General features: G+C 46.2%; 2 protein-coding genes across 5 annotated transcripts in view; one reads left to right on the top strand and one right to left on the bottom strand.

Annotated features, from left to right (window-relative positions):
• The window catches only part of SNRNP48 (small nuclear ribonucleoprotein U11/U12 subunit 48), a 48,631-nt gene extending 33,471 nt beyond the window's left edge, over positions 1-15,160 (top strand). For 2 of the 3 annotated variants that reach the window (XM_069808854.1, XM_069808853.1), the window contains 9 exons: positions 4,203-4,318; positions 5,119-5,232; positions 5,386-5,446; positions 6,322-6,396; positions 9,098-9,286; positions 10,063-10,184; positions 10,681-10,796; positions 11,888-12,052; positions 12,982-15,160. In XM_069808854.1, the coding sequence (XP_069664955.1) occupies positions 4,203-4,318; positions 5,119-5,232; positions 5,386-5,446; positions 6,322-6,396; positions 9,098-9,286; positions 10,063-10,184; positions 10,681-10,796; positions 11,888-12,052; positions 12,982-13,021 (998 nt within the window). In that variant the 3' untranslated portion in view covers positions 13,022-15,160. Of the gene's footprint in view, positions 1-4,202; positions 4,319-4,862; positions 5,040-5,118; positions 5,233-5,385; positions 5,447-6,321; positions 6,397-9,097; positions 9,287-10,062; positions 10,185-10,680; positions 10,797-11,887; positions 12,053-12,981 lie in introns of those variants that run through there. The other variant, XM_069808855.1, reaches the window with a different exon arrangement.
• On the bottom strand, positions 14,414-22,572 carry ROPN1L (rhophilin associated tail protein 1 like). Of its 2 annotated transcripts, XM_069808858.1 has the most exons (7): positions 22,419-22,572; positions 20,824-20,981; positions 19,035-19,158; positions 18,702-18,863; positions 16,221-16,396; positions 14,924-15,009; positions 14,414-14,514 (listed from the first exon to the last, which is right to left on the bottom strand). In XM_069808858.1, the coding sequence occupies exons 2-6, from the start codon at positions 20,952-20,954 to the stop codon at positions 14,946-14,948; spliced, it is 657 nt and encodes a 218-aa protein (XP_069664959.1). In that variant the 5' UTR covers positions 20,955-20,981; positions 22,419-22,572; the 3' UTR covers positions 14,414-14,514; positions 14,924-14,945. The 2 variants fall into 2 exon arrangements, with proteins under 2 accessions (XP_069664959.1, XP_069664958.1); XM_069808857.1 differs by having other exon boundaries at positions 14,414-15,009.
• Positions 22,573-24,533: the final 1,961 nt, after the last annotated feature.

Here is a 24,533-nt window from a genome sequence, read left to right as displayed (position 1 = left end):
GCTCTTGTTCTTCGCAGGGATTATGCTTAACCACAATGGGTGTTAAATAAATGCATGTGCTGAAAGCAGATGCCAGACTGTGCCTGTCAGGCCATTAACGACCCGGGAGGCAAAGGCAGGTGAGGAACCTCGGCTCCGAGCAGGCAGCAGGGACTGCCCGGTCGGAAAGCGCAGAGCGATGGAAGGGCAGGGGGAGCGGGCAAAGGATCGCGGCGCAGCAACCGCAAAGGTGCGAGGGCTTAAACAGAAAAACCCACACAAGCTCGAAAATGCACATATTAGAACTTCAGCATGCAAGAAGACATTGGATTTACTTCTGGCTGTTTAATGGTGAATTTCCAGCTCTGTCAAGTGAGAATGTTTTCTGTCAATATTCCTGCAGCAATACATCTTGTCACTATGTTTAAGCACAGATGGTTATGTAGCTTCTGTATGAATCTGGCACGTGGGGGCAACACCAAGCTTTCAATTGCTTTATCTTTAAAGATAAGGATGATACCATCCTGATAAACTGATCTAAATCTGATGAATCCATGAGAGATCACATGGAGATACAGAAAGAGGAATCAATAAAGCATTAACAGATGCTAGAGTTGCTGCCTGTAAATCAATTTGGAAGCGTCCAGTACACTGCAGTTTGTAAAATACACCTCAGGCTGTAATTGTGAACTGGACTAAGCTACGAAAGAATAAGCATCAAGATCCAGGAGCCAAGGACTTGCAGCAGGCTGTGAGTGGTACTCAGCTGAAGGAATAAATCAGCTGCATTCCCCTAGCAGAGGAATCGGTGAGGTCTGAGCAGTCTCTGACTTCTCTGGTTGCCAGCAGCACCTGTACTGCTCCACACCAGTGCTTTGGGACGAGCTGGAAGGGCAATAAAACTAGAATTCAGAGGGCAAACAATGAAAATTAAACTCTGGTCAGGGGTCTGGTGAAAGGAATTTTGAAAAATTTGCCTATGCCATGAAGAATATTTCTATAAACTGGTTCATGAGTGCTACAGAAATTCACCTCATGTCCCTGTAGATAACGAAGCTGATTCAGCTGAAATCTGTGGTACGGATTTTGAGTGTGGTGTCTTAGCTGAAGTATAAGATAGCAGGGAGTAATAGCAACAATGACCAAAAAAAAATGAAATTCAAGTGTCTGTGTGCTTCATCGTTACAAAATCTCTCTCTCGTTGAGTAGCTTTTGCTGAGTGATGCCCATGCTATCAGCCTGGATGCCACGTCTCCTTTCCCTGGAGAAAATGAGTTTGACACGTGGGCTCTATGGGCAAGGGCGAAGAGGCAGCATCACTGCAAAGGCAGAGCTGCTCTGAGATGAGCGTGGGCAATCTTACCACTGGGGTGCTGGGACCCCCAGCCTCCCTATTCAATGACCCCTGCGGTCCAACGGGTAAGCATTAACGAAGTGGTTGCGGTTTCTGCACGGCATATGCCCTGCGGGAGTAATCCTCTGCTGCAGGACAGATTGTGGTCTGCCAGGCGCTGGCTGCTTACTCCATACCCTTTGCTAGGCTAGATGCAGAGAACTTGGTCGCAACTTTGCCAAATACGCTGGGGTGGAGCCCAGCAAAAATCTGTCACAGTTGCAGGTTGAAAGCTGTCTTTTCTGCCTGCCAGGCCTGCATGGGCTGTCTGGGGCCATAAGCCAGGCTGCTTCCATTTTGGCTTTTGGGTAGACCCGAGAAGTTTCTTCTCGTCCTTCAGCTTGCTTTCCCCTGCTCCCTGGCCCTTTCCCCATCCAGAAATGTGCATGCTGAACATGGTAAGGCCTGAGAAAGTTGTTTTAAAGGTTATTTTATTTACCTTTACCAGAAGCATGTTTAAAAGAATGAGTAATTTGAGCTTTCACTTTTTTTTTCCCCTCGTTTCCAAGAGGAACTGTGAACACAACTCTAAGTAATGCTTTGTATCTAAGGAATAAAAGGAATGCTAAATATGAAAACTGTGTTCTCTTCCACATTAGAGAAAAAGTAACTTTATTCAAGGAGTCAACATACTTCTAAATAAATAAGTGGCTGCAGAAAGCCTGCAAGCTTTTGTTATCAGTGAAGGAAAAAACAAATACAAGCCGTGGGTGAGGGATGCTCCTCCCCATGTGATCTGTGTGGGGAAGGGTTTTGTTGCTCAGAATGAGCCTCCCACTGCTGGTGGATACCCGTCAGAAAGGTTTGGACCATAAGAGCAGTGTGATTTCAGCACGGTTTCAGCCTGGCACTCTAGCAGGGTACCAAGTGGCTTTGTTGGGTTGGGATCACTGAACCTGTGTTCCTGCCTCAGGGTATGGTCCCAAGCTAGGTGGTCCCCGATGTGCCAACAGCTGGATTATCTAGCAGTATCAATTCCAACTGGAGGAGGACACAAGGCGGTATGTTTAAGGAGTTCTCCAGGAGCGCTGTATGGTCTTTACGTTGGCACAACGTATATGCTACTTCCCTGTTGTACCTTCTGCTTACCCTGCAGTTCAGGACTGTTCTGCTGCACTGTGAGGATACTTGGGGCTGGTTCCCACAGAGACTCTCTCTGCAGATCAATATTTCCCAGAGCGAGCCTCTAGAAAAACACCACACTACCGGCACGCTCAGCATTGCAGCTCTACAAAGGGCCCGGGCCGTACTCATGTACTCCTGTTCTGGGAAGCTGCGACCAGGCAGCAGTCCTGCCTGGGGAAATGCAGATGTGGAGTTTCCTCTTTCCTCCTCAGAAAGGACCACAGAGACCCAGATGTGTTAAACCTGGAGGTTTATTAACCTCGTAGTTATTAACCACATTCTTTGATGACAAAGTCACAACGTTGTTGGGCTGCAGCCAGCACAGTGCTGGGGTGCAGAAGAGGGTATGCCACAGACTGGAGACAATCAGCTGGCAAAGACGATGTAGCTGAAAGCCTGTGGCAATCCCACTCCTTATTTGATGGGAAACCAATGTAAGTGTGCCATTGCCTGGAAGGTAAAGCGGTAAGCTGATGGCCTTTGTCTCCCATCAGTCAGTTTGCCCCTGGGAAGTTTGCAGCCAGAATACAGTGGCAAAGCAGCTCACGGAAGGATCTTACCCCTGCTTCACAGCATCTTGCTGTACTGCCCTCAATTTTCTTGTAAACCCATTTCAGAGGCTTAATCTTAGCCCTGTGGTGTTCCAGGCCCTGCGCTAATGCATCCGTGAGACTGTTTTCAGGACCCTGAAGAGGGTTTCTGCTCCTCTCCAGAGCCCGAGTACTGTGGGTACGTCTCTCTGGGTCCCAGACAGTGACCTAGACACTATCTGCTGAGCACTCGGTCTCTGCGTGAGAGCCTTATTTTGATGAGTCAAGGCACGTCTCTGCTGCCCAGCGTGGGTGAGCTGTAACATTACCTGGATGTCTGGAGGCCAGACGTCCTAGTGCAAGCTGCCTCCTGACTGATGTGCTCTACCGCAGGATGGAGGCTTCTCCCAGAGCTCTAGAAAGGAGAACATTCATCCCTGTGGTTTGTTTCTCAGGCATTTCCCCAAATCCATAAAGGCCGGGGGGGGGAGAAAGAAGACAGTGTTTTTGGATTGTTTCATGATCCCTGGGAACTGTTTTTTTAAAGGAAAAGAAACGCCTAGGATCATTTTGAATCATTCAAAATGTTGTTGTTGAGTAGAGCAAAACATCTATTCTGATTGTGATCCTTAACTATCAATTTATAAGTAAACAAAATCAAAATGTTGTTTAATCTTTACTCTTAAAAAATCTGCTTGGATACTTTGTCAAACTTGGCTTTCATAATTTTGAAGAAGTGGTATTTTCCAGTGGAGATGGTCAGAACAATTTTGCCCAGCTGTTCTTATTACTCTTTCGGTAGAACGTGCTAACGTTAGTGAGCGTATGCTAGAACAGCACAGACGAAATTGCAAGGGCAGCTGGGGAGTCTTCACTGTAAGAATTCTGTATCGTGTGAAGTCAAAGATCCTCAGGCAAACATAGCTAGAGACAGCAAATCTCTCAAAGGGCTAAAATCCCAGCTGAGTCTCAAATTCACCGTGCAGGAGAGAAAGGGCTGTAATCCGCTAAGGAAAGCAGATGTACAAGAGTCATTCTGGCAGCTACATCTGTCGTGCTGCTTCCCCCCACCCTGCCTCGTTAAACCCGCTCTTCCTTCCAGTCATATGTGCTTTTCTCCTCGACGACAAAAATAGGCAAGCACAAATGTCAATCATGTGAAATTTATTTCTTAGGACGGATGTTCTTTCCTCATCCTACGTCGCAGCCCTACCGAGTCCCAACGCTCCCTCAGCCTCCAGGGGAAGGCTCTCACCGTTTTGGCCAAGCAGCGGGGCTAGGACTCCCTGAGGTACGCCGCAGCCACCCGGCTCCCCCCATCCCACGGAGCGGTGCTGGGGAGAGACACGCTCCCCGGCCCTGCACCGCGCAGCCTGCTCCTTACGGATCCCCTCAGGGAGCGGGGGGGGCTGCCATCTTGCACCGCGTTCCTCCTGCTGCGTGAGGTAAATGGGCGCCAAGGGCTGGATGGCGTCGAGGAGGCCGACGTTCCCCCTGCCCCGTCGCTGACAGGCACGGGGCTGAAGCGCGCGGGTAGACCCGAGCTGTGCTCGGAAAAGAAACACGTCCCGGGCAGCCGGAGCCCCTTCCCCGGGCCGCTCCCACTGTCCCTCAGAGGGCGCGTCCCCCCCGACCGCCATTTCGGGCACCGCGGCGCTGCCGTTGCCCCCTCCCGCCGGTAGGCGGCGCCATTATCCCCCACCTCGCTGCGCTGCGGGCCGCCGGGCGGGCGGACGGACGGACGGACAGACAGCGCACCCCGGGCCGCCTTCCCCCCGACTCCATCCCACCCCCAGCGGCTCTTTCCTCGGGTTTCCCGCCGCGCCGGGGCTGCTGCCGCCGCTGCCGCTCACTCCCCGCAGCTAGGAAGGAGCCGGGCTGCCGGCCGCAGCGTGTCTTCTTCGCCGCAACCCGCCGGCGGGCAAGATGGCGCTGCAGCTTCACCCCGCTCTGTGGGAGGAGTGCCCTCACTAAAGATGGCGGCTCCCTGCGCCGTGTGGCTGGGGGACACGGTGAGGCGGCGGCACCGGGGAATGGGAACGGGAACGGGGATGGGGCGGCGGTGCGGGCTGACCCGTGTCCCGCCCGCAGGTAGAGCGGGTGCCGTGCCCCTACGACGTCCATCACCGCGTCCCCCGGGCGTCGCTGGAGAGGCACGCCGCGTCCTGCCGGCTCCGCAAGATGGGCTACTCCGCCGAGGAGGAGGTGGGTGGGTGGGCGGGCGGGGGGCTCACCCGGCCCGGGGCTGGCGCTTCTGGCCTGGGGGTATCGCCCGCCCGGCTGAGTGGAGGGCCGGGCGAGGGGGGGGACGACCGGTGTCGGCCCCCGGGGCCTTGACTGAGCCGCTTGGTCCGGCAGGCTGAGATGTACGACTCCAGCTTCTTCTACGAAAACCTCAAGGTTCCCACCGTCGCCATGGGTGAGCGGCAGCGGGGGCTGTGCCTGACGGGGCAGCCCCCCCTGGGGGGGCAGAGGATGGGGCTGAGGGGAGACCCGGGGCGGGGGGGGGGGCAGCTGGGGCTGAGGGGAGACCTGGGGGGGCAGAGGATGGGACTGAGGGGAGACCCGGGGTGGGGGGGGGCAGCTGGGGCTGAGGGGAGACCCGGGGTGGGGGGAAGAGGATGGGACTGAGGGGAGACCCCAGGGAAGGGGCAGAGGATGAGGGGCCGAGGGGAGACCCCATGGGGCAGAGTCCAGGTCCTCGCAGTTAGCACGCCCCACTGCTTTGTCAGCCGTAAACTCTCTAAGGCCTCCTAAAAACCCCGAGTGTTTCCATCAGGAGGTTTATTTTCTCAACATTGTACTTTGCCTTAACTTACCCTTGTTATGCTCTGTCGCTGTGCAGTTCTGCTCTGTAGGTCACTTCGCGGTTTTCATCTTCGCGCCCAAGGATTTTTTTTTTCCTCTTAGGTTATTTGCCAGGTTCTTCCTATGTTCTTGCATCAAGCGCAGAGTGTATTAAAACGCACGCTTAGAAGGTGGAAAAAACTGGCCATAGAATTTGGGAATATAGTAATGGTACAGAACAGAGCTGCAATATACACGCATTTATTTTTTCATGTCCCTGTAACCCAGAAATACTTCTGTTGTTGGTTTTTTTTTCCCTCCCCTCAGTTCAAATATGGAATAATTTAAAATGGTATTTTTAGTTCAAACCATCCCTTATGCATAAATAAAACTACGATGTTCTGTAACATACCATAAGTCTCATACTAGAGGTTAGGGAATAAAGACTAACCCTACCAAGTACTTGATATAAAAGTTCTGTGATATTTTTGTCTTCTCTGTCTGCAGATAAAGATCTACAGTTTCACATTGTTAAGCAAGCTAGAGCTCAAAGTGCGAAAGAAGGCACAGGCTACAGCGAAGGTAAGTAGCAAGCAGATACTGAGACAACTTTGTCAGCTCTCATGTGGAGAGCTGCTCTTGTCTCCACTCTCACAGCTTCCTTCGTTCTACTTACGAACTGCTGTGAGGAATTTTTTTTACTTATTTTTAATATTCCTTCCCTTGTCTATTTTGGAGCATAACTACTTTCTCTACTCGGGGCGACTAGATGAGAGAATTTGAGTCTGTTGTGCTCATGCCTATAGTTCTTTTCAGGACTGGAAAATCACCACTGCAAAATTCAGGCGTTTCTTAAAGCGCTAGTCCTTCACTTCCCATCCCACTACCTACGCTTTACTTTCTGCCTGCATTTTCTGATATTATTCTTGTGCTCTTTGTGGCTCAAACTCTTCTAATGCTGCGTCCAGCCTTGTTCTTCATGTAGTGTTTTCTTTAAGGATTAATTGCTAGATGAGAGCTGTATGTGCTTGTCCACAACTCCTCAGATCAAAACCCAAACACATGCATATTCCTATGTTGGATTGTTTCAAGACTGTCTTAAGAGGTTGTATAAGAAATATGCTGACACATCTGCAAATATGATGTGGTCCTTTGCCACTGCTCTCAGCTCATTTGTTCCTTTATGTTTCATTTTTCAGTGGGTTTTGTGACCAGTCTGAGGACCAGGTTAAGACTGAGCAATGCTTCTCTTTGAGAGTTCAGACCAAGACAGAGTAGAAAAGTAGGGCTACCTATAGAAACCACTGTAGAGCTGCAGCATATGGTTTGGAAATTACTGCAACACCTGAAAGATGCAGCATTTACTGTCTGTAGTCCTTTAGTTTGGTAAACATACATGTGCAGGAGGAGAAGTGCATTTGTTCTGCTTTCCTGACAAGTCAAATACAGCAGTGCTTGCTCAGGCATAGTTTTTCATGTTGTCTTTGTTTTGCTGGCATAGCAAATGGAGCCTTAACAGTCACTTGCTTGGGAAGGAGCTTTCCTGTGATGGGCACTGCGCTTGGAGCACGTCGGGTGCTTTTCCTCTGGAGGGAAGTGGTAACTCATTAATTTGACACAAGCACATCCAAGTAGAGAAGAAACATAAACCCTTTATCAGGTGGTGCATCGCAGAGCTGCATCAGTGAGCCACTAGATGCCAGTGTTTGCTATCCGGTTTTCACTGCAAGCTTGTGTTTCTCTGAAGATAACACTAAAACTGTACTGGGGTGGTTTTCATTGTGGTGTCTTGGCCTAGTGTAAAATTTACTGACTTGGAAATGTTTGTTTAATTTAAAGTCTTTGTCAACAGAAACAAATGCAAAGTATTTTTCCATTGTAAATTTCCTTTTGACTAACTGTATCGAAGTAATTTTCTTTCTTTGTCTTTAAAAAATTCTAACCATTTTTAGACTATTAGAATAGCCGTATAATAGGACAGGAAAGCTGGTGTTAATCACAAGTTATGACATTCTTGTAAAATCACAAGTACGTAACTATTAGAGTGCTTTTATGGGCTTCTATGACCCTGTCAGAACAGTACATTTTGAAAATAAAATTCTAGTGTTTGTGTTTAAATCTGTAGTTCGGATTAGAAAAGTTCTGCTTTAGGCTCCAAGTACAGTAATGAGGAAATCTGGTATTTTAGGTTTGTTGTTGTAGGGTTTATTGTGGCTCTTCTTCCTCTTCTTTGGTGTCTTTAGTGAAAGCAGGATGTGAGAGATTGCCCAGCTTCCGTTAAGTGCTGAATAATCTAGAGAAGCAGCAGCTTTGCTGTTGTGAAGGCTCCTACCTACACCGTGTCATATGCGTTGGCTCCTCTGTCTGCCTGGAGACCTGTGTCTGTCTGGGATCGTGCCTTGTGGGGAGCAGGAGTACGGAGGTCGGGTCAATGGTTTCTGGGAAGTTGAACATTCGCGAGTAAAATGCTTTTCTGCAGGCAATATCTTGGAATACTGCAACCAGTATCTGTAGGGAAGTCACTTTGCTGCTGTTGCAATGAATTGAGAATGGATTTATTGCTGTTTGTAGGATATGTGTTTTAACTGGGGAATGGGAAGAGCGAGTACCGGCTTGATCATTTGGGGAAAGAAGAGTGGGCAGTCAGTGTGTTTGTTTTCATAAATCGAAAGTTAGTTATCTGAGCTAATCTGGAGCGTTTTGAAAGTGCCTTTGTGGCCCTTTTAGCTATAAATTTCTGTGGCAGTCTATTATAAAAGCTCTGTAGAGAAAGTGACAGTGTGAGTGAGACTGATCTGCACAGTGCCCAGTTACCTAGTCTCCTAGAAGCTTTCATTCTTGCTGGCAGAACAACAGGTATTTTGCAGCTAGTACTTTACAGAAAATTTTAGGAGTAAGACAAACCCAAAAGTTAAGAGCTTCAGCCGCCTCTCTCTTGCATTATCTTCTAAGCCAAGAGCTGAAATTGATGGGACAACGCAGAGTGTTCTTTTGACCTAATTTAGTATGATCCCTTCAAAGTATATGTAAACCCATAACTAACAGTGTAAGCAGTCAAGAGAGGTTATACAGCCTGCAGGGGGCAGGGGAAGGATTTGGGCCTTTTTTTCTTTGAGCAATTTTTATCCTTTCAAATTAAGAAGGATGAAACTTCTTACAGGTATGATGGGGAAGGATGAAAACAGCATGGGTGTTTACTGCATTGTTTGTTTGTTTTGCTTCTCAGTGTTTTCCTGTATAACTATGTTGTTTTACTAATAACAGGTGTCTGTTCAACCTCCAGGGTCTTACTCATTACTGCCTGTAGAAGTTCCTCAAAATCACAAGCGTTTCACCTGTGACCTGACTCAAGCTGATCGCCTTGCTCTTTATGATTATGTTGTTGAGGAAACAAAGAAACAGAGGTCTAGATCCCAAATAACGGAGAATGACAGCGATCTCTTTGTGGATTTAGCAGCGAAAATCACCCAAGGTTTGAAGAACAATCTGTTGTTGAATTTATGGCTCAGAACTTTCACTTTGTGTAGTTAGATGAGTTTTGTCAAAAGCCAAACAGAATTGCTTGTGCTATTTTTATTGTGAAAAGCATACTGTCTTAAAAGCCACAATGAAGACTTGGCATCAGAAAACACTAGTTTGCTATCCTTCATGTTTTCCTTCTGAGAAAGCCTCAGTGCTCTGCTCTGGACACGCATATTGTGTGTATCTTAGCGGATGGATCTTTTGTCTTTGCTGTAACTGACTTCAGGTTGCTTAATGTTGCCAACTTAACTGCGCAGCTTGGAACAGTATTTGTTATAAGAGGTGATGAGATTAAAGATCACTTAAGAGTAAAAGCTGAACAAGAAACGTTGGCAGTTGGGTGCATTGGACTGAGGCCTGTCATCCCTGTTGAGTCATGCCAGTTTGTACGAAGTGCAACGTAAGCATCTGTGTTTATGGCCAGTATTTTGTAGGCATTTGACCAAATCGCAAGCCCATATATTGATTTGGATCACTGCTGGGAGACTGAGATCACATAACAACATTTGCTTGGTGGCTTTTTAGTTTTGTGTAAACAGCCAGCAAGAAGGTTGGAGAGGAAGCTTGTGCCAAATTCATAATAGTTACTAAATACCAGAGAAACTTCAGAAAGAACACAATATATTTTATGTTTCAGACTTTTAGTACTAAAGCACCAGACTTGCGTACCTGCAGGTGCTAATGTCCTGCTAATGACCATTTGTTTTACTTCCAATTTTTTGCTAGATGATAGTCAGAAAGGTCCGAAGTCCCATCTTGAAATTCTGGCTGAAATGCGAGACTACAAAAGGCGGCGGCAGTCATACAGGGCTAAGAATGTTCATATAACAAAGAAGTCTTACACTGAGGTGAGATCTGAAAATAAAGAGGTTTTTTGCACAGAAGTGCTTGTTGTCTATCAGCATAAACAATGATATACCCTTCAGACAAAGAAAATGTCTCTCTCTCTGCTTCTTGTACCCTGCCTTAATAGAGTTGCAAACTACAGAGGAGTCTTTTTTTGGTTTGTTGCAGCAAGTTACAAGTAACAGGAGCATTTCTGACTGAAATTTTGAATGTGAAAATGCCAGCAAGATACAGTTGACTGTCGATTGTAAAATGGTGCTATTTAAATTTATGCTGAAATACCTGTTTCTGCAAATAAGACTTTCCGTTCAAACATCTGATGTGTAGAGTTTGGGGGTTGGTGGGGTTTTGGTTTGGGTTTTTTTTTTTGTTGTTGTTTTTTGGTGTTTGGGGGATTTTTTGAGATGTTTACGTTCTGCTGTCTAGTTGCTAGTTCAGGCCACTACCATGACATGCTGCTTTTTATGTTGTTTGTTTTTAATCTATCTTAATCTGCAGGTGATTCGGGATGTGATTGGTGTGCATATGGAAGAACTCAGCAATCACTGGCAGGAGGAGAATAGGCTGGATAATGCAGAGATATGTGAAGGAGGGAAGTCAAAATCTTCAGGAAGGTATGTCACAGTTGGGAAATTCCTCCGGGATGTCAGCAGCCAGATAGTCTGTAATGTTATCCTATTACCCCTTTCCAAAAGGACATACACCAACCTTGGCTGAGAGATATGCACAGTTTATTTTATACTAATTGTTACACTCTTGCTTGAGAAGCTCTGTCTGCATGAAAGATGGGGAAAAATGAATTACTACCTTTCTTTCAGGGGTAAGGAGGCAAGTTCCAAGGGATCCAGGGGAACAGGTAGTTTCTGGTGGAGCTGGGGAATGAATAGCACTCCTCCGGTATCCAAATGCTGCATATATATGTGATAGCTAGGGACAGAAGGACACTTGAAAATACAAGTACACAATTTCTTCCACTTCCCTACCATGTGACAGAAATGCTATGGTAGATAGAATATAAAATACCTCAGAGAAAAGGTTTTCATAACTTACTAAATCTGGGGACCCTTTACAGTTCTTATCAATGTGAATGCTGCTGTGCTAACTGGGAATGTGGTTTATGTATACATATTTCTTCCTGCGTCAAGCAACATTGCACACTCTTCCAAACATTTGCCGCTGAAATAATGGAATCATGACCTAGTGAGAGTCTATTTGTGCTGCTTCAGGAGATCTTCGAGATGAACGTGTTGTTGAAACAAACTAACTAAAAGGTGACACTTGAGCTGTTTGTTTTCAGCATTAAAATGGAGGTAAATGTAAAAAACATAGAGGAGATCAGGCTTGCTGGGTTCTCTGACTGTAGGTAGCAGCTTAAGGCAGGTGGTTGAAGAGTCAGGGATTTAAAGCAAAAGAGAATGAACCCCTTCTACTGTCTCCTCTTTCATGAGCAGAGATGATGAGACTGAGGGGCAGTGTTTGTAAGAAATAACTGGATTAAACAGTGTGCTGAGATGTGCACATATAAGAGTGTGGACATGGGGCCTCTTTTGGGAGGTATTGTATTTCTTAGGGAGATAGAGAGGCTTAATAAGAGGTATGTATGTCCTCTGTCTTACACTGTTAGTAGGTCATTATATTACAAAACTGATACTGAACACAATAATGACTGTGAAACTTTTTATTGAATAAAATAACTTTTTTCCAGAAAGGAAGACCGTCGGTCAGCTTCAGTGGACTCACGGCAGTCTGGAGGAAGCTGTAAGGATACTGAACGCAGCAGACACAGGAGAGAGGCCAGCAGGAGTCCAAATAAACGAAAACGGAGTCGTGAAAGAGGCAAAGACAGAGATTCTCGGAGAAAAAGAGAGAGGTGAGCATCAATAGTGACAGCTGACTCCTGCTTCTGAATCAGGCAGCCGTAGCCATTGTCTATGAAAATTTAGTGCAGACAATTAGAGCATCTAGCCCAATTTAAAAGCTAGGCTCATCTCATATACTGTATAACAAGCCAGCATCACGAGGCTACTGATACTAAACAGAACATGCTGTGAGATCAGAAATGGTGATCCAGACTTCAGAATTTACTCTCACATCTGAAAGGTGACACTTCCAACAGCGCACTACAGGATTAGCGCAGTACTGTCACAGGCTGTTCTACTCCTTGATCAATGTACGCAGAGGGGGACGTATTGTCCATTTAACCAGCTAAGTGTGCTCATCCTGTCTAATGCTGATTTCTGCTCTAGGTTGCACTGGGACTTAGTCAGTAGAGTTATTTGTTTCACTAATAACATATACGTATGATCATTTGACTAGCTTTTCCATGGCAGATGCTTCAAAACAATGCTGTTGCTCTTCAGTAGTTCTGGACATACTTTTAGGCAAAAGAAAACAAATCTAGACCACACCTTCTAATACCATCAACAAGTGCATGTTTGTATCTGCAAGACTGTAGGTGTCTGGGACCTGGGTTTGAGCAAAGACTTAAATGTCATGCAGAAGAAATGCTGTGGAAAACTACTGCAGGGATGGGAATGATTGCTTCTCTCAAAATTGGCTTCATTATGCAGTGATGCGATTCATGCTAAATTAATTGCCACTATGGCATTGCATGACAAGGCTTTGCTTAAAACAGCATGGGAAATAAACTGTCTTAAAGTAAACTGCTTTCTTTCCTTAGAAGAGGACATGATTACATTTAATGAAAGTGTTTTATTTTCCAAGTTAGTTTTTTATTTTCCTTCAGATTCTGTCAGTCTGAGCCTAACAGCCCACACAATGTTTGTGGTTTTGTTTCAGGGATGAAGACAAGTATCACGGCCATAAAAGAAGAAAGTAGAAACAAGAACCTGATTATTTTGTCAGCTTTTCAAAAAATTACTTGTGCAGGAACTACCGTTACCGCTGTTGTGCCAGGGACAGTAACACTTTGTCCATAATGTTGGTGTTGCATCACAGCTGTGCTTGGAGACAAAAATGGAATCGTGTTAAGGTTTGTCAGGATGGAAGCAGTATATACCAGAAAGTGTGTAAATCTGTAACACTAATGCATCTATTCATAAATTATATTGATCTCTCTCATCTGTTTGAGTTCAGTCTGACAAGGCTGAGAATGAAATCTGTGAGAGGCTGTACCGATTTGCCTTCCTGGCCCACAGTTAGTGGATATAGAACAGAGCTCATCCCTGGAGTCTCAGATCAATTACAAATGCAAGGAGCATGAAGAGAGCTCCTCTCCTCCCCTGACACTGTCACCTCGGCGAGCTGTGTTCTGCAAGGACAGCACTTACTGCCCAGTTACAGCAGGTACCAGAGGGAGACTTCAGAGTTCTCCAACCGGCTAAAACATCTTCAGCTGCAGCTAGTGGTGAAAGGACAGTAATGGGAAAGTTACTGTTCCCAAGCTCATGCTCAAAGAAATTTAGGATCAGTGTCATCTGGCAAAGATGACGAGGACCTAGCTCTCCACAGAAACTAGTGGGGAGTGTAATATTGCTGACTGCAATACCCATTTCCTTCCAGAAATAACTAGGAGGAGTTCCCATGCTGTAGACTATCGTACAAATATTAGTGATAGAGGCTGATACAAAAGTTAGATGTAAGATGTGCAGGTATGTAGTAAGGGTGTGCATGAGGATTCCACTTAACTTCAGTGAGATTTTTATCATAACCAGTTTCTAGGTCTGTTAATTCCTCACACAAGCTACTACAGCAAGGTCAGTCATCATCAGCCAAGCTTGTCACCTCCATGAAGTCAGTGACTATAAAAGAACAAGCTTGCAGATCCATCTTTCCTACAATACTTCCTTCTCTCCGAGCGAGTTGCCAGGAAACAGTGCTCCATATGCTCCTCGGTTTGGCCTTCCCTGGCAATGGCCTCTCCAGTTTTACTGTAGCCGCTAGTATCCTGTCTCTTACCTCAATCATTTCTGCAATTAAGTGTGATTAACTGTCACTACTTAGTCTAGTTCTGATTGATTTAGACTTCTGTACCTAGTACAGCTGTTCAACTCAAACCCAAACCCAAGCTGAACTCTGTGGCAGGCATTACTCACCTACATGACAAATGCAGTAACTTTTCCTGTCAGAAAACAAGATGTACTTTGAAACAGGTCCTTAATTAGACAAGTCCATCTAAGAATGGGAAAAGATACTTAAGTTCTGAAAGGGTCCTATGAGAGGGGGAACAATACAGAACCATTGCAGTCCTTTCTTGAGTTGATGTTTCTTCTACCAGCTCAGCCACAGGGTTCTCATGAAGTTCTCTTGAGTAAAGCTTCGTAAAACTTTCAGTAGAGTGTGTTCTTGCAGACAAGGCAGTCAAAAGATAAGCTGTATTTGTGTAAGAGTCAAAAAAAAGTCAGTGCTACCAGGAGTGTAATGAGAAATGCACCAATTATAGCTGTCCCGTGTTCTCTCAATTTAATCCTGTGTTTTACTTCTTTTCTTACAATCAGTCACTTACTTACGAAGTACAGGTAGGAAGATCCATACCAAATACCTTCTACTCCGTGTAAACGGGTGAGTGAAGGTATCACACCCTAGGTGTGAGCATCAGTATTTGGGAGGCAGGAGAACAGTATAACCATGTATTCAGTTAACATCCACTGAAGGGTGATTGCAGGAGTGGGATAAAGAAGTGCCAGAGTAGAGGATGTTGTATTGTAATGTACAAATATTGGTCCTTTGAACACAAATTATTTTCTTGCCTGTATTTATTTGTTGTGTTTTTTCCTCTCACCTGGTGCTGAAGAGTAGGCTGATCAAAACGGTCTTGAGGGCTGGGTCAGAAAGTTTCTAAGCAGCACCATGCCAGTTTGTTGGTCACTGGAAAGGAACAAACCAAATGTTTTAGAACAACACTTTAACATGGTAAATCCTAGTGTGTTGGACAAGATACAAGGTTTATATGAACCACAAGGAAGAGCGGTGTGATTAAAAAGTGGTTCTTACTAAAAATTGTCAATCTGGTAACTGTCATGCCAAAACAAGTCAGCTCATTTGTGTGCTCACACATTTTTATGCTCCCATGGACATGGAGCTGGTAGCAATCTAAGTGTATTGGGTTTGCGTGGCAAGGTTTTGGTCGCGGGGGGGTTACAGGGGTGGCCTCTCTGAGAAGCTGCTAGAAGCTTCCCCCATGTCTGACAGAGCCGATGCCAGCCGGACCCACCGCTGGCGAAGGCTGAGCCCATCAGCAACGGTGGTAGTGCTTCTGGAAGAACAGATTTAGGAAGGGGGGAAAAAAAACCCCAAACTGTGCAACTGCAGCTAGAGAGGAGTGAGAACATGTGAGAGCCCCAGCCCTGCAGAGCCCCAGGTCAATGCAGAAGGAGGGGGAGGAGATGCTCCAGGCACCAGAGCAGAGATTCCCCTGCAGCCCGTGGTGATGAAGACCACGGTGAGGCAGGCTGTCCCCCTGCAGCCCAGGGAGGTCCACGGTGGAGCAGATCTCCACCTGCAGCCTGGGGAGGACCCCACACTGGAGCAGGGGGATGCCCGAAGGAGGCTGTGACCCCGTGGGAAGCCCGTGCTGGAGCGGGTTTGCTGGCAGGACTTGTGACCCTGCAGGGGACCCACGCTGGAGCAGGCTGTGCCTGAAGGACTGCAGCCTGTGGGAAGGACTCATGTTGGAGAGGCTTGTGGAGGACTGTCTCCTGTGGGAGGGACCCCACGGTGGAGCAGGGGAAGAGTGAGGAGTCCTCCCCCTGAGGAGGAAGGAGCGGCAGAGACAACGTGTGATGAACTGATCCCAACCCCCATTCCCTGTCCCCCTGCACTACTGGGGGGGGGGTAGGTAGAGAAAATCAGGAGTGGAGTTAAGCCTGGGAAGGAGGGAGGGATGGGGGGAAGGTGTTTTTTAAAATTTGTAATAAATTAAACATCTACAGAAACATCTACACTTTTGATACAACCTTTACTCCTGTCATCATGACTATGCCCAAAGTGAAGATGGACTATTCACCTGAAATTAAAGGTTTATGGAGAACCCAGAGGTGATCAATACAGTAAAATTCCATGCACAGATTTCTACTTACGCTTGTTCTTTAATTCCATGGAGGAACGCTTCAGTTTTCTCCTCTGGTATCTCTCCATCGATACTGGCCAAATACGAGTAAAGGAACGAGAATGTTTCGAAGGGAACGCGAGCCGCTCCACCTTCTGGGTCCCTTGTTAAGATTTCGCAGGCATGTTTCATTGAACTCAGTAAGGACTGCAGGGGATTCAAGAAATGAGAGGGGCAGTATCAGAGCCACGAACATCCTTTGCATACCATGACAAAATCCACACTGTAAGCCACTAAAAGTGAGTGTAAATGAGATGAAGGCTTTATCATCATTACCTAGTTTCCAACCCCAAATTTACCCTCCAGTTCAGGTCCAGGGATGGAAACTAACGAAGTTCTAGTAGAGACAGGAGTAAAAAATACCATAATCCCATCATATTTAAAGATTGCATGGGGTAGTCTGAGCTCTGTCTCCAGTATGGCCCAATTGCTCTGTTCTGCTACTGCAAAAGCTCCAGCACCACTATACCTAGTGAGATATATATGTGTGTGTGTGTGTTTATTATCTCAATGGATCTAAATGAATTCTCAGCAGCATTTAAGACAGACAAATCTACAAACCCCAGAAAATGTATATGGGTTTGATGATTTTTATTATGATATTAATTTTTAGGAGTGCTGATATCTACTGTTCTCCCTATTTGTATGCAAGTTCCATTTTAGTAGTTAGTAGAAAAGCAAAAAAGCATTTCAAGAATATTTCAGTTTAGTCAAAGCCCAGTAACATCTGAGTTCCCTTAAAAACAAACATGCCTTAAAGTATTAGTTCCAAATCTACTTTGAAAAAATCCTTTATTCAATAGTGTCTACAATCCAGTACCCTACGCTGGCTGAGCTATACAGGGAAACGTGGAAAAATTCAACATTGAGCTTCATTCAGTCAAAGACTGGTTGGATGCCATCAAAACAAAGAAACACCACCACCACCCCAATCCACACAGGCCTTTTTTTAGCCCACGTAGGAATATTTTTTCAAAATTTATCCTTACCTCTTCATTAACAAGCAAGCGATGACTTTGTAAAAAGATAAGTATTTCCTAACAGTAGGACAGCAATATTTGAAATAAATGCAATACCTATTCCAGATCTCAAACACAGGCCAGAGAAGTGTCATTTTATAACCTTTTAGCAGTTTTATTCAATGTAATTCCTCCCCAGGAGCCCTCTCTGGGGAAGGAGAGGCACCTGCTTATGTGACAGCAGACTACCCTCCGCAGTCTGCTACCCCTCTACTGCCCTTCCTGCTCCTGCCACTGCAAGCTGCCTCCCTCTGTCTCTTACAATGCAGCAAAGTTATTTATTCACATTAATTTTGCCACCTTTGAAAGACAATTTAACAGGCTACCCGTGTGGTCATTTCTCCAAGGCTGTAAAAACACATCAGTGCTTTACAGAAAGATACTTCAGGTGACTGGTGTTCTTAAGTAGTTCATACCTGTCTACTCTTGTATCTTAACTGTGACCATATTCAACTATGAACACAATTTACAGCTGCAGGAAATGAACGTAGATTTCTTGTGTGTGTCCTCCTCTCTGGTTTAGGAAACTGAAGTTTAGGTTTCATTATGTAGAGCTGAAATCAAATCATTCACTTAGTGTCTGAAAGGATGAATAGATGGATCTAAATTTAGTCTGTCTAGCTGCATCAGAATGATGTTCCTGTGACTCTGTTTTTGTTTTGATTTTTTTTTTAAATTAGTAATGTTGCTGTTACTTTTTTTTAAATTAAGAGCTCAAATTACAAAATCATGTTGGGAGGGGGATTGGAATCAAGAAATACACAGTTGAAATGAATAAAAATACACACACACACACACAATTGCATCACCAGGACAGGTCAACATTCAGGGCTTCCAGATATTGCAACATTCTCAAAATACTATTTAACATGAATTTTCTTTTTAGTACCCCTTCTTCTCTACTGCAGAAATCATTAAAAGTATTATACTTCAGAAGAACATCAGCTTAGTGTGTTTTATAATCTCTCATTCTGTTGAAACGCTCTCCTGAGACTCTATTACTGACATTAAAAGAATTAAATGTAGATTTAGTAATATTAACTGCTTCTGTGAAAATTTAATTGACTACACAATCAATTAAAAATTGATGTTTTAATTTCTCCCTCCAGTTCTCCTCTATGGACATTTACACCGATGCCATAAGCATCATTCCTCTATCATCCTCTCTCTCATGGTCCACGCTCCCTGCGGACAAGCTTGCTCTTCTACTGCCATCCCAGTAAACTGAGGACTCAGCCCTCATTCTGGTTAAGTGCCCCGGACCAAAAGCTGGTGGGGAAGAGAAGTAAAGAGGCAAGCCGCTTCACCAGCTGCCACAAAAGCAATCACCATTCCCCGAAGTCCACTTGCATTAATTGTTCTTTGGTCTACCTCATATACAATCATATATGACTGTCTGCATTTGGATAAGAGGGCTCCTGCTGTGAACTTACCCCGCCGAGCACGCTGCACCCAAGTGCCAGAACCTTCATCCATTCCACCTCCTCGCCGAAGTCGCCCAGCTGCAGGATGGCTTTCAGCTGCTCCTCTGGCAAGCACAAGTGCTTCCATTTTTCCTTCAGTTCTGCAACATTCACCGTGCCTTTGGGAGAAAGCTGTAAAGGAAATCATGGTACCGCAATAAGAACTCTGAAAACCCGAATGAAACTAAGAATGCAGTCTCTCCCCAAAATACATCAAATACTTGACACTCAGTCTCCCCAATCATCCCCAATGCATCAGCATTCCTCAATAGCATCGTACATTTGATAAAGACCTGTTTGTACCTGTTTGTGCAAGACTTTAAGGAGTCCTGGGGTCAAACCAGCATCTGTTTTCTCTGCTGCTAAAGGCATTTCAATCCTCTCCTTCACAGGAAGGGGCTCGCCTTTTGACAGCGCTGAGAAATACCTAAGTGAATGGGAAGAGCAACACGCTTCAATGCCTGTGGCTGCACAGAAGTGAACGCTCGGACAGTTCAGTCAATGAATCTGCACGCTCCTGCACAGGAGCGGCAGCATTCGGCTACCTGCCCGCACACACAACTCCTATCTCCCCGTGCCCAGATACCACCTTTCTTTTTAGCAGAAACCTCAATCTTTAGGCTTTACACGCTCCTTTTTACGACATTCTAATAATTCTTAAGACATTTAACTTATTTTGTGCATGATATACTCAGCCTTTCTTGGCAAAGGCAGAACGTGATTTATTAACATCAGAGTGTGCTTGCAAACCAAAATGCAGGCTTTTCCCATTTGATTGAGGAGCACCTGAGGGCTCATTTGCTTAACATTCCCCTCACACACTGCCCGAAAAGCACAACTGGCTATTTATGCTGCAACTCCCTCATCAGCCTTTCTGCTATTTCTGTCCACTCCAAAATAAAATTTAAGACTAGAGCAGACAGGGAATTAGATGCACATCCTTTTAATTATAAGGCTGCCACAGCCTTAAGAGCAACCACCTCTGCTGTAACTGGCCAGCAATCTGAACCGTGCAAGGAAAACTTAGTTTTCATTCAGTCAGTGGCAGGTCTTATTTAAGGGTTTCTCTACTCATCCTCCCTCATCTGCCCTGGTCACCCACGTCTGTGCCCAGGCTATCCCATGCTGTGCAAATACGTGCCAAAATGCACAGCAAGCAGCACTGCAGAACTGAGTTAGTGTGACTGTACAGAAATAAATGCACAGTATGTATGTACACGTAACACCTGGGCTATTTTTCAGCTGGATCCATTTCCCCATCTGATTATTCACAGGGTCAAGCACTGCAACACCGACAGCGCATGTGAAACCACAGCTTTGCTCTGCCTTGCGTGGCTACCAGGTTCAGACCTTGCTCTGCCCCAGTTCTTCTCCCGCCTGGCTTTGTAAACAGCCTCCTCTCCCTCATGGACACAGTATGGGTGTTTTTCAGTCCCCCCAACTGAGAACATCTCACAGATACCTTTCAAGAGCTTGTCCACACAAACCATAGAACAGGAAAAAGTGATAGTGAGCAGTTGAGGTAAAAGAAGAAAAAGCAGTTAAAGAAGAAACATTTAAATATGTTAAATCAACTTTACAGTGAGAGATTTATTATGGGGAGTATCGCCCAAAAGTTGCAACTTTTCTGGCTCTTTTCCCAGTTCAGTAACGTTTAAGGAGACTCCCTAGTTTTGTTCCTGGAAACAAAAAAAAGAAACCTAAGCAAGCTTAAGAATTAAAAAGCTATTTTCTAGGTTTCCTTTAAATTCCAAGAATTAAGTCTCACATGAGAGGAGGGGAAAAAGAAAAAAAAAGTTTGGTCTTCAGGACAGAGAAATTAATAACAAAAAAATTAAGATGCATTTTCCTGTATGGAAATCAAACTGTTCCAGAAATATGCCAGTCCTAAACCTTAATGAAACAGAAAACAAATCAAGTACTACACTGTTTTTAAAACACTTACATGCTGCATTAATGCACAGAAGCGTGTATGCAATAACGAGGTTGGTTTAACATTCAAAGCCAGCTCCACCGTACAATAAACAGGAGCAGTGAGATTTTGTGGGTCCATACGCATAGCACTACATCGTTACGTGAACGTCATACTTACGCAGCTGCCCACTGCAAAACATCATGAGGTTGAGTCCTAATAGCAGCTTTAGTAAATTGCTTCAGAATATCAGGTAGCTCAGGGGGGATTTTGATCTGCTGAGCACAAAACATGGTTTCTGGAAGAGGCATGGTCCGTTTGTGTTCAGTTACAAGGACCTGAAAGAAAGAATAATCAAACAGCAGTTCACAGATGCAGAAAGTGAATGAAAAACTGTGTGTGGACATGGGGGCCAACAGTGTTTGTACCCAAACTCTCTCCCGTCCTACTCGACAGCTGGGGCTACTAAAGAACCAACAGACTTACTTGCAGATTACCAAATTTCTACTGTGTTTACGTATTCAAAAAACACTGTAGCAAAAAGTTACTAATTTGTGCTCCTGGCAGACTTTACATCAAAAAAATTACAGTGCTGAACAGAACATTCACATGTGCTGCAACTACACATAGCGCTTTGCTCATACAGCTCTAGAGGTAGGTTTGTCTCATTCAGGATGTAACTTATTTGCTGCAAGGAATCCTGTTCCCCAGGATCCAAAAGAAGGAAAAGATGTAGGTTATTGTATGGTCCTTCTCCCATTATAGCAATGGAGTACGTTTGGTGGGAAATCCGGGCACTCTCCTCATCTTTTCAAGGACAAACTACAGCCTACTTCAGCTGATTTAGCAACAAGAGCTGAAAACGTATCAGCTGTTTGCAGAAGGGAAAAGCAGTAAAAGCAACAGCATAGAGAAAGGAATCAATGTAACAGCATCCTTTATCCCTTTAGATTTTTATTTTTAATTTTTTAAGATGAAAATAAGAAGACCTGGCAGGTGACTTTCTCCCCCTATCATGTGAATTTTCCCGTATTGCGGGGGAAAAAAAAAAAAGTCAGCAATGGAGGAATGGGTCTGCTGTGACTCAAGGCTCCTTTGAGGATCAAACCATGCTTAGAACTTCATTTCTGGAAAAACGCAGACAGAGCACAGCGTCTTCATTACTCCAGCGCGGCAAATTTGCATCGGGGACAGACTTCAGGGCGTGCATTTAATTACTACATTGGTCACGCACTTTCAGCAACAATTCAAAAACGCAGCTCCAGCCGAGGGACTGAAGTTGAAGGCAAGAAGTTGGGGATTTCAGGATAAGGTAGAGAACAGAAAAGCCTTGAGGAAGGAACACACGTGTGTGTGCGCGCCCTTGGGAAGCAGCCAAAGAAAAGAGTAAAAAAACTAATCAGAAAATGTAGAGAGAAGGGGAAAAAAAAAAGCATGAGACCTGCTTTTCGCTAGTAAGCCATTACTCAGAGAGTCTCAGGGAAGGTCTGGGGGTGGCAGGGACCTCTGGGGATCCCCCGGGCCCCCAGAGCCGGCTGCCCAGGACCCTGTCCGGGCAGTTTTTTAATTTCTCCGAGGACGGAGATCTCCCCAACCTCCCTGGGCAACCTGTGCCGGCGCCCGGTCACCCTGACGATAAATAAAAAGCATTTCCCGATATTCGGAGGGAACCTCCCGCACACACACCGCTGCCCCCCTCACGCCATACCCGCCCTTCCTCTCTCTCTCCCCCCCCCCCCGTTCAGATCCCGTTGCCCGTTTTTCCCTTCCCTCACCCCAAACCGGCTCCGGCCGTTCCGGCTACGAAGCCCGAGCCCACAATGGCCGGAGGACGCGGGCCGGGCCGCGGCTGTGGGGAGCACCCAGCCGGCCGAGGCGACCCCTCAGAGGCCGCCTCCTTCTCCTCCTCCTCCTCCTCCTCAGCGGCCTCCCCGTCCCCGCCGCCTCACCGGCCCCGCTGCCCGGGCAACGCGGGAAGGAGGCCGAGGCCGAGGCCCGCCCGGGGAGGGGGGGAAGGCGGGGACGGAGGGTCGTTGCCGACGTTCTTCCAAACGCAAGAGGGACAGCTGCCTTCCAGCTCTTTTCGGGACGTTTCTAGAAAGACCCTGTCGGGGTTGAAGCCCGTCGGGCAGCTCAGCCCCCCCCTCAGCAAACCCCTGCGTGTCGTGACCCCCCCCCCGCATGGCGACGCTTCCCCTCAGCTCATGTCCGCCCTGCCTCGGGCTCCCTCGTACCTCCTCCTCTCCAGGCTCGGATGAGACGCGAACCGCTGTGGAAGAGGTACAGGGCAACGCGTTCCCTAAAATTCCCCGTCACAGGAGCCGCGGCTTCCACGGACGCCTCAGCCACGGGCGCCTCTCCTGGTCGGCCTCCACAGGCCTGGACACGGAGGACAGCGGGACCACCGGGGGACCCTCCCCACCGCGCGGCCGCTCCCCCGCTCCCGCCGCTCCAAACCGGGCCCGACGCGGGCTGAGGCGGCAGCCTGGGCTGGCCCACCGCTCCCAAACGCCACGGAGCCAAGCGCCCTCTCTGCCTCAAAGCCTCCAAGACCTCCGCTCTTCCCACGGCAGCGGATAAAACCGGCACCGGTGGCAACCCGGGTGGCGTCCTCTGTAAAGACGCTAGCGCGTCTCTTCGTTATAAAGCAGCGTCCCCTCCAACGCGGGCTGCGAGTACGCCGAGCGCTCAGGTGAACTTCATCGTAGGATTATCCGCTCCGGAAAGCCCTTCATTGCTCCGCGGACGCAGGCGCTGCACCTTTGAAACAGGCCAAACAGTTACTGCAAAACACAGTCTGACTTGAAGACAGCTCTTCTTAATCCACATTACATCCCCGCTGATGAACATTTAAGGCCGCGCAGGGCAAAGATAAAACGGTGGTCTCTGGAAAACAAAAAGCACACATTTTAACAGCTGTTTAATCTTTCATAAACCATGAATACTCTGTGCAGGCTACACGGCAAGTATTGGGCCTCAAAATACTTCGCAGATTCCTGCAACTACATGAAAACAGCAAGCTTCTGACATAGCATGACACACCTCTTCTTTACATGGGTAGATGCTTTAAAACAATTAAGAACTCTATAGCAAAATATACCTGTAGCAAAACATTATCCTGCAGGGGTTTACAGAATGGAATTTAATTAATTTCACAATGCAGTTTTTCAAAGGTGTCTCAGGATAACAGGTAAGTGGCAAGTTTCATATTCTCTCTCAGACACAGTCCTTGGACACACTTGGAACCACCCTAAAAATGCTCAAAAAGTAAATGTCATACTCTCAATGCTTTCCGCTATTTGGTCCAGTGCAGCGAAATCATGCATAAAGCTGCCGGACCGTATTATGAGAAACAGCAGCACGTAGGTGAAAAGTTTTTCTATGAGTATTTAATAAAAACCTGCGCATTCTTAAAACATGTTATTTTATATGAATTGCAAACTGGTGGAAAAAGCAAAAGGCTAAAACTTTCATGTAAGAGTGAAAAATAACTGGAAAATAGCAGACCAATTAATCACGTGCTGCTCCAGAACATGCTTAATCTATAAAGGCTTGACTAAATTGATCTTTGTATAAATGCTTACACATAACAAAAATTAACAAGACATGCTGCATCAAGTAATAAAAAAACCTCTGGGGGATGTGCTGCTTGCTCCTTGCAGAACGAGGAGCATGGGCACTGCTCTCCTCTCTCCTTTGACCCCAGCTGCCCAGAGATCATCATGTATTTAACTGGGGGGGGGGGGGGGGGGGGGAACAACACACGACACAGGCTGGAACAGGGTGACAAAAACCTGTGGTGACATGAGTTACAATCATCCTTACTATGGAGTTTCCTGGTTTATAATCAGAACCAGATGTACCGCACATTTTCTACTCATTACTCCTGT

Source organism: Haliaeetus albicilla, chromosome 21 (assembly GCF_947461875.1).
Source record: "Haliaeetus albicilla chromosome 21, bHalAlb1.1, whole genome shotgun sequence".
NCBI classification, from domain to species: Eukaryota; Metazoa; Chordata; class Aves; order Accipitriformes; family Accipitridae; genus Haliaeetus; species Haliaeetus albicilla.
Note: the sequence above shows the minus strand (reverse complement) of the source record. Positions and strands in the feature narration are given on the sequence as shown.

Coding starts and splice junctions, on each gene's coding strand:
- ROPN1L (XM_069808857.1), bottom strand. CDS start 20,954: ATGCCTCTTCCAGAAACCATGTTTTGTGCTCAGCAGATCAAAATCCCC. Junction 19,159..20,823: donor GTTTTGCAGTGGGCAGCTGC/GTAAGTATGACG, acceptor CCATTCACTTAG/GTATTTCTCAGCGCTGTCAA. Junction 15,010..16,220: donor CATGGAATTAAAGAACAAGC/GTAAGTAGAAAT, acceptor GTTCCTTTCCAG/TGACCAACAAACTGGCATGG.